This window comes from Colletotrichum acutatum, assembly GCF_030867785.1.
Source record: "Colletotrichum acutatum strain CBS 112980 chromosome Unknown BDZ83scaffold_22, whole genome shotgun sequence".
Taxonomy (NCBI): domain Eukaryota; kingdom Fungi; phylum Ascomycota; class Sordariomycetes; order Glomerellales; family Glomerellaceae; genus Colletotrichum; species Colletotrichum acutatum.
In genome coordinates, this window is record NW_026849016.1 from 268161 (window position 1) to 284167 (window position 16007).

The window sequence follows — 16007 nt, forward strand, 5'->3', positions numbered from 1 at the left end:
TGGCTTGGTCGCGTTGCGCTTGTTTGGATAATACCGTCCTCCACCATCAAACTGACAAAGGCCGAGCTGCTTCTACCTTGGCCCAGATGGCGCCTCATAACCTATTTTGAAAAAAGAGTAGCAAAAGTAACTAGTGCCAGTTTCAAAGGCTCGTTGGGTGCTTCCGACCTAGCGGGCAGTTGGCAGACGCAGACTACCTCGGGCAGTGGAGATGGGCGAGGGCGACCCCCAAGGTCTCAGAGTCTCCGAGATGGCTTCGGCCGTGGACCACTGATATGTTGCTGATCGACCGTAGGGCGGCGCAGGCGGGACGTGGACCTTGCCGTGAGTGCGTGGGTGCGTGGTTGCGTAAGGTGAGGTGGGCTGGATGTTGGGTGCCACCCTCCCCAGTTCTGGTATTGTCGTGTGGTCGTATTCAACAGTGGAAGAAAGGGTATTCCGTGTACCGTCCGAGCACTGGTAGGACGGATAGAGACGGACGAGTATCTCGAGGGCGACTTGGAGTATTGTGCTTACCTTAGTTAGAGACTTTACTTAAGGTAGGTGAAAGAAGAGAAACTGAAAGAGGCCATACACCGTACGACATGTTGCAAGAAAAGATACGCCGGGCTGGGCAGCGACGATGGGCAGCGCCTAGGGCGTCTGGGCTGGGGCTTTGCGGTTGCGGCCCACTCAGTTCCACGCCTTGGTCCCCCATGATTCAAATCCGTTCTCGTCCTTTCGCAATACCTAAAGTACCTACTAAGGTATGTAAGATAGTAAGATACTTTTGTAGTAGGCAGGTACCTTGGGTTCCCTCTTTTCCCTGAGGTGGGCTTTGAATGGAACCTAAGAGACTTGCCCGATGACTTGGGCCAGGCCGCCAGCCCAGCTCCAGCAACGTCGAATCAACCTACCTTAGGTAGGTAAGGTACCTAAGCTGCCACTGCTAGGTACATACTGCCGCTGCCACTACCGCTGCCACTGCCATTTGGATTCATTGCCTGGGACTCTTTCCCATCCCACTTTCAGTATTCCGTTTCCAGTCCCATTTCTATTTCCATTTCCATTCTCAATCTCATTCTTTGCTCTCGCTCCTCCCATTCTCGACTTCGACCTGACCACCACTCTCACCTCGACACACCGCACACCGCACACCTTCCTCCCATCTCGATCTCATACCACCGCATTTTGCTCACATTCCTTCAACCTTCCCGACTCATCCATTCCATTCCCGAAAACCCGACTCTCCCATCGACTGACGCTTCTCTTTACCTCCCTCCTGCACGCTCATTTGAACGCCCACTCGTTTCTCCAACTCAAGTCCTACACCCCGACTTCCATCTACCGCCTCATTTTCGCCGTATTTCACCACTCGACTTCTTCCACTGATACCCCTTTTGCAACCACTTCCGGCAGATAATCTCCTGCGACAAAACCAGCCCTGCAAGACGACCGAATGGCTACAACCGAGGCCGCGCTGCAGCCGCACGGTAATTATAACCTACCTTTCTGTCCGCATCTGCTTCATCGCTGCGGCTGCCGTCTGCCCAAGGCGCAATCCTTCGGCAGCTCCAGCTCATGCTGTGTGGTTAGTCGCCTCAACCGCACAATAAACTGACAACATGGTAGATCGTCCCGATCGTGCTGGCCGCCGCCGTCCCTTCTCCACATGGGTCAAGAAGCTCACCAACTTCAAAAGCTCATCCTCTAGCGATGGAGGCGGCGTTCGCCTTCCCAGCTCCAAGCGCCAACAGGCCAAACTCCACGCGAAGATGCGAGCCTCCAAGAACAATAACCCCTATCCTCAATCAGGCCGAGTAGGCTCCGCTAGTCATGCCGATGTCGACGTCGAAACCAGTTCCTATTCATTCTCGACCGCTCTGAGCGGGAGCGCAACCTCGATTGAACGATCCTCTCGCATGTCTTCTCGAATGTCCTCCGACGATGGTCGCGCCCCGCCCACCGCCGGCGCAAGATCCATGGCCCCCACGATTTCGACTGATCACGATGGCGCTCATTCTCTAGTCGCCCCTTCCCACGGCGCTCCATCCGTAGCAGGGACGAGTCGGACCATTGGAGGCGTCGAGTCTCGTAGAGGGGGAGACAGCACATTTTCATCCCCAGCACCGTCAGTGCGGTCATTGACGACCACCTTGACCACAATCCAGTCCATGACGCCAAATAACGGCGGCACCCATGTGCCAACGAACCCGACCAACAACGGCAATCACACATCGCACCAAGGTCACACCCAATCCATCCATTTCAACCAACCATTCCCAACAGCACCGCCCGCATCTGCCATCCCCGCCCATCTTGCACCTGCGGGGTCGGCCTCTGGCAACCCCCAAACATATACAACGGCTACGGCCAACAACCTGCTAACCGACAACGCATCCATCATCACCCTAGCGTCCTCGTCGCAACGTCGTCGCCGTCGCTCACTCGATACCGATGCCTCTGTCCGTGCCCTGGCCCCTTCCTCCCTCTGGGGCGGTAGCCGGGAGAGCCTTCCTCTGAGCGTCCTAAGCGCCAACATCGAACAGGGTGCGGGAATGCCGACAACTCCGGGGCTTCACCAAAGCAGCTCGCGTATAGCCAACGCCGAACGCACTAGTATATACTCGGCTACTGGTGTCGCTCCCGCCATACCTGGCGACCGAAACAGCTTTTATGCGAAGCAGAGCGGCACTGGAGATGGAGCGAGCGTTCGGAGCGGCCTGCTAGGCCACGGCCGGTCTGACAGTATCAGCGGGAGCATCGGTGGTGTGACCAGTCCATTGACTAGTCCAAAAGAGACCTCGGAAAAGAGCGAAACGGAAGACAGGAGCGACGGTACGAATCGGGCCAAGGACGACGAGCAGCGCTAACTACACTATTCCACCACTATTCACGACCATTTTCTCGCATTAATGAGTCTGGGGCTTGGGTTTTTGGCTGGCATCATGGGAGGGGGACTGGGATGGTTCGGTACTTGGGATTTGGGTGGTTTCATGGATATTACCCTCACGGGGCTCATACGCAGCCAGCTAGCCGTGAGTTAAGCATTGACGGAAATACATGCATTACGAACGAGGTCTGATTTTCGTACTTTTTTTTTGTCTTTGCCATTGATTACCCAATTATCAAGCTTGGTGATTACTTACATGCCAGTCTTGACAAGCCCTTTAGTCCATTGGTAGCAGTGCTTGCCCACACGACAGCACTTGGTTTAATACGGCAGGGGATCCAGGTCCAACCCCTCGACGGAAAACTTGAAGGAGTCGTTGCGCGAGTAGCTTCCCCCGACGTCAATGTCCAAGCGTCCGCGAATGCAGTCTTCAAAGTCGACGTCGGCGTAGATGATGCCCTCGTCGTCCTCCCACTGCGGTCCGGCGAGGACGTCGCCAAAGGGGCCGACGATGGAGGAGCCGCCGCGGGAGACCCAGTCTTTTGATTCGAGGGCCGGTTTCGACGAGGTCGTGACCTTTGTTGTCTTGTTCGTGCCGTTGCTGGTGCCGGGAGGGGCGATTTCGTTGCCGTCTTCTGTGAGGCATGAGTTGCGGCGGGCGCGAGTGGGATAGATTTGGGCGTCTGGGGCGTCTTCGATGCCGCTGTCGTTGTCTACTGCTGCTGCCGTTGTTGTTGCTGCTGACGAGGACGCGACGGTAAGGGGCCTGGCGGCCATGTTGGACGAGACGACGAAGCAGCGGCCCTCGCAGGCGACGGTGCGCATGAGGGGCAGCCAAGTGTCGCGGCCGTCTGCGGTAGGGGCGAGGTAGAGGTTGATGTTTTGGGCGTAGAGGGATTGGCGGAGGAGGGGCATGTAGCTCTCCCAGCAGATTGCGGCAGCGAGGTTGATGCGGACGCCTTTGATTGTTGTTGAGACGGCGCGGAGGGTTGAGGGGGAGCCTTGCGCCCAGATGAGGCGTTCTGTTGCGGTCTTTTTTTGTGATGGTGTTAGTAACGATGGTACTGTATTGAAGAGACAGATAGATGGCGCGAAAGGGGGAAACGTACGGGCATCACTTTGCGTCTCTTCCCAATCATACCCAGCTTAGGGCACACGTAGACGACGGAGCAGTATAAGCTCCCGCCGGCGCGCTCAATGCACCCGACGACCAAGAAGACGCCCGTTTGCGCGGCAATCTTTTCCAGCTCCTCTCTCGAGCCGTCGCCTCTTTCGACTTTGGCGCCGGCATGCTGCGCGGGGAGCTGTTTCTTCACCCACTTGTCGCCGCCGCCGGCGCCCGCGTCGCCGACGGTGTCGCCGAGGTCGACGGCGGCGTTGAAGTAGGCGAGGAACTCGTCGCGGCCCTCGGGGGCGCGGGAGCCGATTTTGGAGCCGAAGGAGGCGCCGCGGGGGTAACCTGCTCCGAGGTAGGCTTCGGGCAGGAGGAGGAGGTCTGCGCCGGAGGTGGAGGCGCGGGAGGCGAGGGTGGAGATGTCGGAGAGGGTTTGGGATGTTGTTGCTGCTGTTGCGGGGGATGCTGTTGCGAGGCGGATTGGAGGCATTTTGGCGGTTTGGTGAGTGTTACGGATGGTAGTGGGTGAAGCTGGTGATTATGATGGTGATGGTTGTAAGTGGTGAGATGTGACTGCGGGATACTCGGTTTAGAGTCCTTAATGAATTAGATCCAGGGAGGTTGCTTATAGCGACGATATCCGAGCTGTATGGATACAATGTGAGTCAGTTTAGCTGAAGCGGTGTAAAGAGGTTTTGAGATAACAATGCAGTTTCCCGCGGGATTTGAAAAGGCGGCCGGGCCGATGAAGAAGAGAAAAGAATTGGGCTGAAGGCTCCAGTTTAGGAATGAGGTGATTCAAACGCCGAACGAGGGACGCTATTGCTTCTCTGCATGTTGAAAAAGGACCCACGATGCGGACGCCAGCGGAGGGGACGGAAGGAGGGGGAAATGTTCCAACGGGAAGCTTTGCCTTTACTGGGGACGTCATTGTCACATTGTGTTTAGCTACCCCGCAGCAGGGTGGGCGGACCCCGAAAGCTGAGGTGAACAACTACACAATGGAACCTAACACCCCCCGGGAGGAGGAGCTCCACGGTTCGGCAACGTCGCGTGAGCTTCCAGGTTTAGGCGGTCGGAAGTGGGCCTTTGGGACCCTTGCCCCTGGATGGATGCTTGTACACATGCGAATACCTATCACAAAGTTGCGGATGCTGTCGATCAGGGAGGTGGCATCATGGACATATCTTACAGAACCGTAATATGTTCTTCTAGAACAGCGAGGTGGATAAGATCTATTCTCTACCCACTCGAAGGTCGAACCTCCCCATGAACGGTCACAGACCTCAAAAGGAGAGCGTGGCACCTACGACCGCCCGAAGTAGAATGGAGGTGGGCGGGTTCGTCTGGTTTATATAGGCTGGAGCGACGGCGAACTTGGCACATGATCACCCTCATAACGCGAACTACTTGGACAATCCTCAAGATGCAAGACATGATCTCTCACATAGAGTGTGTGTCCCCTTCCGTACCTAACTACCCACATAGTCAACCAAACTTTCTCATTGGGTGGACCATGGTGACCCTTGCCCCTCCACTGGCTTTGTACGAGTTTGACCTTAATGCTTGTACCTGTTGCTAGTGTTGTCGATCGTGAGTTTGGATAGGCTTAAACCACTGAGATCTTGACTCTTGGTCATCTTGTCACAGATCACAGATCAGAGAAGCCAGGGGTTCCTTTTCCGCTCACCGTGGCTAAAGAAACATCTTGATTGAAGATGTGGAAGACAACAATAATGAAAGCGGCTGCATAAGAATGGTACATCATCACCCGATCTCCATCACCTCAGCCTTGAGTGTCAACTGGGCCAGAGCATCGTCTACACCTTCCCTGACGACCCCCACAACCCCGTCACCTCTCAAAAAGTCAGACTTTCGGGCAATGCTAAAGGGGTATTAATATTTGTGCTGTCATACTAATAGTGACTCAACGTTTGCCAACTCATAACAGTAAAAGTCGACCAAAGCAGAAGTTGTGACTCAAGTTCGAGCACGTGGAACCAAGTGACCTTGGTACGACGTGAGGTGTTGACTCCATCAGTCTCTAGTGTCGGCGGACATTGTTTAGCATCGTTTATTGGTGGCATCAGTGGCATCCCGTTCGCCCTGAATATTCTGTAGAGGACCACGAACCACCCGAAGCACTTCCCATCGAGTCCCCTTTAACAGTGAAAGAGTTTGCTTTGTCATTTCTTGACGAATCATTGCCGTTGTTTCTCGGGGAGCCACACTCAACACAACGAGTGATTTCGCGCCTCTTTGGTTGCGTTAAGGGCGCTGTTTCGGCTATAGCATTGTCCGACTTTTTCCTTTGGACAAACGCGGCAGAGATCTGTAATCGAGTGAGTAGAAGTCGGGAAGGGGCTTTTACGCATACAGATTCAAAGGTTCAGATGGTCTCACCTGTTTAGAACGTTGAACGCCACTCCTGCTGACTATAGGGTTCGCGTACAACAGCTGCAACAGTATGAGAAAAGTTCGGAAGTAATGATGAGTCGCTCTTTACTTCTCCTTGTACATTGGTTCGACTCATCCCTACCAGGCTTTGCGCATGAAAATCACAAATTAGACGACTAGATGGGGTCTCGAGAATTTTCCGTTATCACGAGAACTTTCAAGCAGAGATTGTCGTATTTGTACGATAGTCGGCCAGGACCGAGCGATGGTGAGGGGAAGGCCGCAAGTTTATGAGGTTGGGACTTTGCAGGATCGGTCCTGTCTGGCAGCCGCCTGCGTCATCAGGACATGTCGCTTATTTACATGCATACACTTGAGGCTGTGAAGTCTCACTCTGATCTAAAAAGCAGCCAATCGCTTGTGTTTCATCCACATGCGTTCTTGCATTTAGCGAATGACGGATTACAGGCCAGCCGAGGCTGGAAGCCCCCAGACTGCCTTACGAGACTAATGCAATATGTCTCTGCCTGTTGCCTATCCTCGTATATTTGACACATTTTCCCGCCCTTTCGGAAGTTGCTCCGACGATATACAATTACCTAGCATCGTCTTCTACAATGCAACCGTCGATGCACCAAGACACTCTGGGGTCTGATTCCTTATCTCAACACCCGCGTGTTCAACATGAAGCAATCATAAAATCAGAAGAACCCGGTGAGAAAGACATACAACAGAAGCCGTGGAAGTATATTGGCTATAAAGGGTATACCTCTTTCATCACATCGGAAGATGACTTCTTCATACTTCGCAGGTTCGACACGCTCAATGTGCGCGTTGCATTGGCGCTTCAGGATGAGCTGTCGGGACTTGAGGAGGAGTTGGAGGCTCTGGACAATGAGTTCAGCGAGAGAGCCGCAGGTGACTACAACAACGGTACGCTGAGACGAAATCGAGATGTGCCAGAACGTTTTGATATTGTCAGAACGATTTCGGAAAAGCTAGGGAGATATAGTACGATGTTATCTGCCAACGATTCTGACAGAAACAAAAATTGACTGACGGTAATGACGTAGATGAATTCCTGATCCAGCAGCATACACTCCGAAAGCTTCCGGTAGCACCACGACGAGACGTGAAGAGTCTCCGTAATTGGCATCACAATCACGACTATAGAGCTATTGAAAAAGAAGAGCAGAAGTACCTGGATCATGAGGAGGACCTTGTAGCCATGGCCCAGAAAGAGAAGACCCCATTACGACAAGTCATCGATGGGTCTCTTCGCCTACGAACGCTTTCTCTGTGGAGACACAGAGAAGAATCAGTCGCGACTTACGACAAGAAAGAAGTGACGTACTACTCCGACAAACGGATGAACAACTTTGCTTCAGCAGTCATCATCGCCATCGGAGTTCTGATACTCATCACGCCCATATGGATCCTCCAGGCGTTGACGGATCTGAAGGCTAAACTCGCAGTCATCACGGTCTTCATCTTCGTTTTCCTCCTCGTTCTTTCCCTAGCTATGGTGGCGAAACCTTTTGAGGCACTGGGCGCAACAGCTGCGTATGATTCCCTCTGCCGCCAAATACAAGTCTCATGGCTAACACGAGTATAGATACGCGGCAGTACTGATGGTTTTTCTTCAAATACAGTCAGAAGGTCCTTGACCTCAGAGTATTGGGTGAGCTCAGGAACTTGGTACAATAGCCAATCTGAAGAAAGAGCCTTTACCACAAAGTTGGGAGTGAATTTTCCGGGTAGTTTGAGACGACCCGACGACTAGATACCTTTTCTATAGGATGTCAAGGTAACATAAGTTTGAAGTTAAGTGCTACTGGCAGACACCACCCAAAACAACGAAAAACCCACCAAGGTTGCTTCCAGCCTTCAGCTCGTACCCTCTATAACTAAGCAAAGTTGAAGTGTCTGTCGGGGTTGGCGAGCCACTACACTCTGGCCAAGTGGTCTAGCGTGTGACGTCTTCGTCCATAGATCGCAAACTGAAATCTATCTAAGCCCTCTGCACCCAGCATCTTGCAGAGGCACTATAGTCTGCCATTTTGCCAGTTTGAATCTCCCTTTTGTCGCTTTTTTTGTGGACCATAGTGGCCTTTCTAGTATTCGATAGGATAGAACAAGCATTGAGATTGAGATCGGCCGTATTCTCTAGCGGAATTATCAGTCATTAGTATACGTCACATTATATCTCGTCCACCAGATTACTCATATCAGCCTTCCTCAACCTCGCCTCCGTAAGCAACAGCTCCTTGGGAAACCACTCCGCCAACCTGCCACCAGGGAACCCAACCCCTTTCTCAAGCACAACATCCTCCTTGCCTGCAATCATAACCCCCAACGCCGTCCCACAAAGCCAAGCCCAGACCATGCCATCACCACAATACCCAGCACTAACCCACTGTCCAGCCTCAGCCCCCATCCACGGGTGTTCCTCCTCCAGCTCATCGACCGTCTTCCCAACCTTCTTCACCTTGACACTCTCCCTCCCCTTCTTCAATCCAAACCAAGAAGACGAAGAAGAAGCAAATGAACCAATCTTCCCCTTAAACCCCGCGACACTCGCAGGAACCCGCCCAACAAAAGGCGCCATATCCCCCGTAACACCCAAAACACCACTCCAAACCCTCACCACATCCCCCCTCCACCTTGCCCCAAACACGGCGCTCATGACCCCAGACACATGCGCAATCGTCATCCCGTCCGTCCCGGAATCGTCGTACACGCCAACCATGTCCACTCCCTCGCCCGCGCTCCGCGCGAACCCGCCGCCGAGCATTACGTCCCCATTGGGCCGCTGCGTGACGTAGTCAAAGGCGCCGTTGCCGTAGATGATGCTCCATGATTTGCTTCCGGTGCGGCTGTTGTCCGGCCACTGGAAGCCTGCTCCTCCTTCTTCTTGCTGAGTCGTTTGCCCGGAGGGCGTCGTCGTCGGGGGTCGCTGGGCAGTCATATGAGCCTTCACACCCGCCATCTTCCCCCTCAACCCAGGCAAAAACTGTCCCGCATGCGCATTCGTAGCATGAACAACATGCCTCGCCTTGATCGACCCCCTCGCCGTCCTCACAACATATGGCCTCCCACCCCCGTCACCATCAACCACAACCTCCTCAACAGGCGTATTCATCTCCAAGCTCAACCTACCCCCAAACTCAACAACCAGCTCTTTCCAAATCTTCGCAACAAGCCGGTAAGGCCACATCGCGCCAGCAGAATACACCAACCCACCCGCAACATGCGCCCTCTCAACCCCAAACTTCGCCTTCGTCTCCTCCCTCCCAAGCACCGCAATCTCAACCTCGGGCACCCACCCCCTCAACTCTTCGACCTCCTTCTTCCCCGCCTCGAATCCCTCATCATCGAGGAAGAAATCCACCGTCTCGACGCGCCTACACTCGGCCACTTCCCTGCCCGCCTCCCCACCAACCTCCAACACGGCCTCGGCGGTCCTTAACGCAAACTGAGTCAACCTCGCCGCGCCCTCTTTGCCGAAATACTTTGCCAGCTTCGTAAAGAGCTCATGTGGACTCGCCTTGACGTGTCCTCCATTCCGCCCCGTCGCACCGGCACACAAACTCCTCGCCTCGAGAACTACCACCCTAGGCCCCTTCTTCCCCCCTTCTTCTCCATCCGATGCATCCCTTGCGGCGGTGTACAGACTCCTCGCCACCGCAGCCCCCGTAATCCCGCTCCCGATGATAACAACATCCGCCTCCGCCGGCAGCTTCTCGGACCGCGCGTCCACCAGCTCCGGAAACGGCGGGTCGTCGAGCCAGTACGGGCTCGAAGGGTTCGCGTGCGGCAGGCCCGGCGGGGCGTTGACGCGGGCCAGGAGGGCTTGGTAAGTCTTGTTCAGGTCCAGGAGGAGCTTTGCTACGGCGCCGACGGTTTTTGTTGCGCCGCGAAGGGCGGAGAGGACGGATCCCATTTTTGTCTTGTGCCTTTTTCTCGCTTGAAGGCTTGGAAGGGGGGTTATGGATGATGCTCTCTTATTCGCGATGGAAGCGAGTCGAGTATGCGACCATATATTCCTATCTCCTCGGGTGCTCACCTCTTGTGGTACAGCCCGACGATTAAATCCTACTGGGATTCGAGCAAACTTTTAGGGATGAGAGAGAGCACTGATCAAGTTCGTCATGAGATAGGATGAAACCAGCACAGCCATGTATCGAAGTGTGCCGACGAAAAGCATCCCTTCCAGTATTATACTTTGATCGACGTCGGAAGCTTACATAAGACACCCGGACCTCGAGCGGCCGGCAACCCGGCAACTCGGAAACAGGACGCAAAGGGCATGAGAGAGGACCGTGGCCGTGGCGTTCACTAACTTTCCCCGTCATTACTTACTTGTAATGGATTTTCCCTTCATTGGAACACAAAAAGCCATTCGTTCAATAGGGAATTCAGGCGCGAGATTCTACCCATTTTTGTCTACCTTGACGTCTAAACCTAATCCACAAAGCACACAAGAGACGCAACGCTTTCATAGTCCCCCCCTCACCGATACTTCGCATCACAGCTTTCCTCATCAGCAACACTCGTCGGTCACGTCAGACACGGCACAAGTCTGTAGCAGCCACCACTCAAGCTCATGACAGACAGAGAAAGAAGAGTGAAAAGTACAAAACATCTCAGTTGCCTTGAAATCTGTATTTGTGACGCCGAACCGATGCCGGGTATGTTGTCAAATGCCGTCCCTGACTCCGCCGAACCCCAAGTCCCATCCCATTCCATAAAAGCCACACACTCACCCAATCCAGAATAATAAAAATAATTTCCCAAATTATCAACATGAAGAAAGAGACACCTCCTCCTAGCTCTCCCTTTTCCTCCAGTTCATTCGCTGACAGACCCCTCCTCATCCGAGACGTGGTCGATATCAATTTCATCAACATCCATACTATGACCTCGTCCGTGACAATCCGGCCCCATCTCAGCACGGATATCCTTCTGGATCTTGAGGAAATATTTCCTCAACGTTCGAAGACCTCGTAGGAAGCCACGGTCCGGCTCGTTGGGATGCCGCGGCGGACATGGCTTTCCCTCTGCGAGGTCGCCCTTGGTCAGGCTGTTTGCAAAGTCGGCAATCTTGAAGTCGATGCCGCGCTTCTTCTTCTGCTTCTTCTTCTCGCGCAAAGCCGACGTCTCCTCCGTGTCGGTTGCAAAGTCAGTCGTGGAATCGTCAACGACTGTATCGTATTCATTACCCTCGTTGGTCGTGTCGCCATCGTAAAACATGAGGAGACTGGCGGCGTAAAATCGGTAGCCGTCCAGTCCTCGGACGATCGACTCGAGGTGGTCCAGCTTTTGCAGGATAGTCGGAATGTGTCGCAGAATGCTTGAGTAGTCGACGCCATCGTACAAGAATCGCGTCAAAGCGTCCTGGAACTCCTGGCCGGCTTTGAGATCACGCCCAAAGTACTTGTCCTTGAAGACGTAGCTCTGGCTCTTGACATCCCAGACTTGGAGTCCGCATACACGCACGCCAAGCTCACGCGAGGTTGTCCTGGCACACTTGCCCTGCTGCGACTTTTGTTTCTTGGGCGTGGCCTCTACGCCGTACTGTCTGGTGCCCATCTTTAGGTCCATGATACAGGGTCGCTTCATGCCTGCCGTGAGATCTTCCAACAGGAGGAAGTACTCGACGCGGGAGTCTCTTTGCGTTTGCGCTTCCTTCGGATTCACAGGTCGCGGGATTCTGCGGAACTCTTGGGTAGGGCTAGGCACCTCGGACGGAACAGTTGACGCATACGTAGAGTGCTCAGCTTCGGTCGGGACGTCGGCTTGAGATGCATCAGCAGCAGGCACTGGGAGACTAAGTTCTTTCGCGGCACCTTCACTGGCATTTGTGCCATTCGTGCTTGGCGCTTCGATCATGGGCGAGTTCACTTGGGACGTGATGAGGGACTGCCCGCCTTCGTCTTCACCTCTATAACCAGCGTCATCCGCCTCTTCCCAGTACTTGAGATGTCCTCTAGACTCCGTCACTGTTCGTGGCTTCCGTCGGAGGCCTGTTCCAGAGTAACGTCTCTTTTTCTTCTGAGCAATAATCTTGTCTGCAAGAGTTTCCGGCTCCGGTGCACTGGTACCAGTCACGTCCTTGACATCGCTATCTTCGGCTTCTGCCTCGGCAGCCTCGAGATGGCTCGGGCGCTCCATGGCAATGCTCTCTGTAGGAGGGGGCGAGGAGCTGCTTGGCCGAAGCGGGCTAGGCTTTTCAGGTGCGTGACCTTCTACGGCAGACGGATCCTGTCTGCGCACCAAGTCGGGTACGGAGCTAGCTGGCCTCAATGTCGGCTGCTTACGAAAAGCCATTGACTTTTGGTGTGGGCGGCGGTGCTTGTGGATCGGAATTGGCTGCTTCAAGAAGACGTCGTTGAACACCTCATTGCGCAGCCGCTTATTGACGGTAGTTGCACCCCAGCTATTCGCGTGCCTGTCATCCAGGCTAGGCCTTGTTGGAGATGCCATTTTGCTCTGCTCAGGGTTGTCCGGAAGACCTGCAGATGATGTGCTTCGACCCCGAGTCGGCATGACTACTGGAGGAGGCGTCGGTTGCAGCAGATTCCGGGGCAGGATATGCCAGTTATCGTCAAAGGTCACCGTCGGGATTGGCTCGGGGGCGGAAGAAAGTGACTGGCTGATGATGCGACGGTGCTCCTGGCTCGGCTGAGACGCGCCGTTGGATCCGTTCGACTTGGTCGCGTCCACTGACGCCGTGGCACCAATCTCTCCGGTCGGCTTCCGCTCCAGCAAAGGAGCATCATCACGCCTGTGGGTCGACTTGCGCCGGGGTTGCTTGTGAAAAGTCACATTCAGGACACCAATGTACCGTGGGAGAAATGAGAGCAAATCAGGATGATCCTGTTCCACATTTTCGTAAAACTCATTCTCCCGATTGTTGAGCTGTTTGCAGACAGCTCTCTTGGAAAAGCGCCAAAGTGTGGTGTGACCGCCAACCTGGTGCTTGTAGGGGATGAGTTCGATGGCCTCGAGAGGCTCTTTCTGCTCCACTTGATGATGGTGCGCGTGGTCATCAATGTGTGCAGGGATGTGCTTCGGCGTCGGTGGCTCCGGCTCTTCTTCAGCCGTCACGTCCTCAATAGTGCCCGGTTGAACCTCACGTAGAGTAATGTTGGGCTCGCCGGGCAGACGCTTCGGCTTCGACTTGGAAGGGGTTTCGGGAGGCTGGTCAGGAGAGAGCAGCTCCTCCTCGGGCTCGGGCTCATCAGCCTTCACCAGCCACGGGTGAAAGTCCTCGGCTCTGGCTTTCGATATGGTGCGACCGGGCGTCTGTCTCGGTTTCGCGACGTCTCTCTCGCGTTCTGCAGCCTCCTCCAAGCCGGGGTGCGGTACAAACACAGCTGAAGAAATCTTTTCCTCGGAAGACTCGTCTCCCTCCTCGTGGCTTTCTCCAGGGTCGCTGCTGTCGGCTGACAGACGTCGGGTCTCAACCGCTCCGGATTCATCAATCGAGGGTAGCGAGGCGTCGCTCTCTTTCTCTCCATTCGCAGGAACGGACGTGTTGCTGGCCGGTCTAGCGCCATCGGTATCCACCTTGTGGAAAATGTCGCCATTGACCTTCCTTAACCCAAAGTAATCTTGAGTCGGCGAGTCGGTCAGGATGGGGGTCTCACCAGCCTGGGGCGACTGAAGGGGGAAAGTCTTGACTCTTTCCAGTTGCTTTGGCACCCAGTCCTTCTTGTCGAGAATCCTAGGCGAAGGTTGTGCACTGGCAGCTTTGGCGAAATCTTCAATGGCAATGTCTGACGAAAGCGGCTCCTGTGAATCTGAGCTCAGAGAGGGCTTCTCCTTGGGGCGCTGGTCCTTTCTGCGTCCCGGCGTCTTCTCCTCTTTGGGCAATCCCTCTCGGAAGAATCGTAGACTGTAGCTAGCCTTTCGGCTGCGAGCGTTGGGCTCGGCGCCAATCATGGCTTCGTGAACGGACTTCTCCACTTGGCCATCTTCTTGTCCGTCGATGGCCTCGCTCGACCCAATCGACCATATCTTCTCGGGTCCAACGGAGAATCGATGCTCCAATTTCTTCGGTCGGCCTTCAGGCACGGTAGTGATATCCTGGTGTAGTTTCTGATCCATTTGTGCGACTGAACTGAGAGATCCCTCTGGGCTGGTGGAGTGAGAATGAGCTCTGCTTTTTCGGAGCCCTCCCTGTGCTCGCGTCTCCGGATCAACCCGCTCCAAGGAGGAACCCCTGCCACGAGGCGAGCGCGCACTCTTGAGAAAGTCGCGATGATCTAGCAGCATAGCTCGAATACCCTGAAAACTGGCCATATCGTAGGTGGGCGATGTCATTATCTCCATGTCGGCGTCGGGGGTATGTACAGCAGCGGTTTGGGTGGTGATGTCGGAAGGGGGTACAGTGCCGGGTTGAGGAGCGCTTCGGGGAGTTACTGAGGCGCCATGGCCAGGGAGGGAGGGAACATTGCGGAGGTCGTCGACGGCGAGAGGATCCAGGCCAGCAGTAGCAGAGGATGGGTTGGAGTTTGAGTTTGCGTTGGAAGAGACGAAGTCGGCGGTAGGCGAAGGCAGCGAGCGGGTGGACAGCTGGCTGGAAGGTTGTGATGTTTGGTCTTGGTGGGAATGTGTTCTCGAAGGGATGCCGCGAGCTGAGGCGAGGGCTTGGGTTAGCAAGGACGGACCGGACTGCCTCGGGAGGGCAGCAGGGCCTCGGGGCTTTTTAATATTCGGGTCGGCATGGCTCGAGACATCCTGCTGGTGCTGGGTGACAGCGGCCGTGGCAGGGGGTGGATCTGCAGCTTGGGCTAGGGGGGTGTCTAGAACTTGAAGTGATTGCGGAGGGGCTTGAGGCAGAGTTTGGTGTTGGGGAGCGGCAGCGGCAGTAGGAGCAGGAGCAGCGACCGGGGCAGCAGCAAGACCAGCATCAGTAGCAGACTCGGTACCAGGTTCGTCGAGACCAGTCGGGTTGGCAGCTGGATCTCTCGGACTGGGACTTTGACTGGACTTGGGACTGGAGATGATGGGGGCGGAAGCGGAGGCGGAACTGGGAGTGGACGACGACGACGACGACGACAAATGCGCGGGGCTCACCAGGGTCGCGGGTGCGGCATTTTCGGCGTTACGAGGCGGGCTGGACATGAGGGAAACATCTGGCGTGAGTCTGGACGATATGGGAGGATTTGGTCGCCGATTGTTTCTGGGGCGGCAGAAGGGATAGAGAGCGGCGTGGTTGCGTCTCCTGCGTGGTGTGGTTGAGTGAGTGAGTGAGTGAGTGACGGAAGTGTGTGTGTGTGGGAGGTTCGGTAAGGTGTAAGAATGGGGGAAATGGAAAGGAACGTCACGACATGCGGCGGTAGGCGAGAGGAAAGAGTAAAGTGGGCGGGCTGGGAAAAAGGTGTGGGCGCAGGATTGGGCAGGACAGTGGCAAGGAGGGAGTGAGCGAGTGACCAGAGAGCCCAGCGCCCAGCGCTCAGCGTCCAGCGCCCAGAGGGGGAACGGGACAGGACAGGGCAGGCCAGGGGCCCGGGGTCGGGACGAGAGGCCGGGGGGAGGGTACAAGTTACAAGGTGCCTGAGTTAAGGTTAGGTACCTTCCATTGGTTCTTTGGTGCTTCCCTTACCTTACGGATAC

The 16007-nt window shown here is 55.0% G+C and overlaps 5 protein-coding genes across 5 annotated transcripts; 2 read left to right on the forward strand and 3 right to left on the reverse strand.

The window, feature by feature from the left end:
* Positions 1-1438: 1438 nt before the first annotated feature.
* Positions 1439-2852, forward strand: BDZ83DRAFT_571888 (uncharacterized protein; the record flags this gene model as incomplete). Its single annotated transcript, XM_060504448.1, has 2 exons — positions 1439-1472; positions 1612-2852. The coding sequence occupies 2 exons, from the start codon at positions 1439-1441 to the stop codon at positions 2850-2852; spliced, it is 1275 nt and encodes a 424-aa protein (XP_060367798.1).
* Positions 2853-3193: 341 nt separating this feature from the next.
* Positions 3194-4476, reverse strand: BDZ83DRAFT_717591 (carbon-nitrogen hydrolase; the record flags this gene model as incomplete). The annotated part of the gene is made up of 2 exons (XM_060511964.1): positions 3194-3904; positions 3982-4476. The coding sequence occupies 2 exons, from the start codon at positions 4474-4476 to the stop codon at positions 3194-3196; spliced, it is 1206 nt and encodes a 401-aa protein (XP_060367799.1).
* A 2524-nt stretch (positions 4477-7000) lies between these two features.
* Positions 7001-8050, forward strand: BDZ83DRAFT_749797 (uncharacterized protein; the record flags this gene model as incomplete). The annotated part of the gene is made up of 3 exons (XM_060513819.1): positions 7001-7316; positions 7457-7946; positions 7999-8050. 3 exons carry the CDS (start codon positions 7001-7003, stop codon positions 8048-8050), a joined length of 858 nt encoding a protein of 285 aa, XP_060367800.1.
* A 533-nt stretch (positions 8051-8583) lies between these two features.
* On the reverse strand, positions 8584-10326 carry BDZ83DRAFT_571958 (FAD dependent oxidoreductase; the record flags this gene model as incomplete). Its single annotated transcript, XM_060504454.1, has 2 exons — positions 8584-8862; positions 8959-10326. 2 exons carry the CDS (start codon positions 10324-10326, stop codon positions 8584-8586), a joined length of 1647 nt encoding a protein of 548 aa, XP_060367801.1.
* A 908-nt stretch (positions 10327-11234) lies between these two features.
* Positions 11235-15515, reverse strand: BDZ83DRAFT_649354 (inositol polyphosphate kinase; the record flags this gene model as incomplete). The annotated part of the gene is made up of 1 exon (XM_060510265.1): positions 11235-15515. One exon carries the CDS (start codon positions 15513-15515, stop codon positions 11235-11237), a length of 4281 nt encoding a protein of 1426 aa, XP_060367802.1.
* Between the last annotated feature and the right edge of the window lie 492 nt (positions 15516-16007).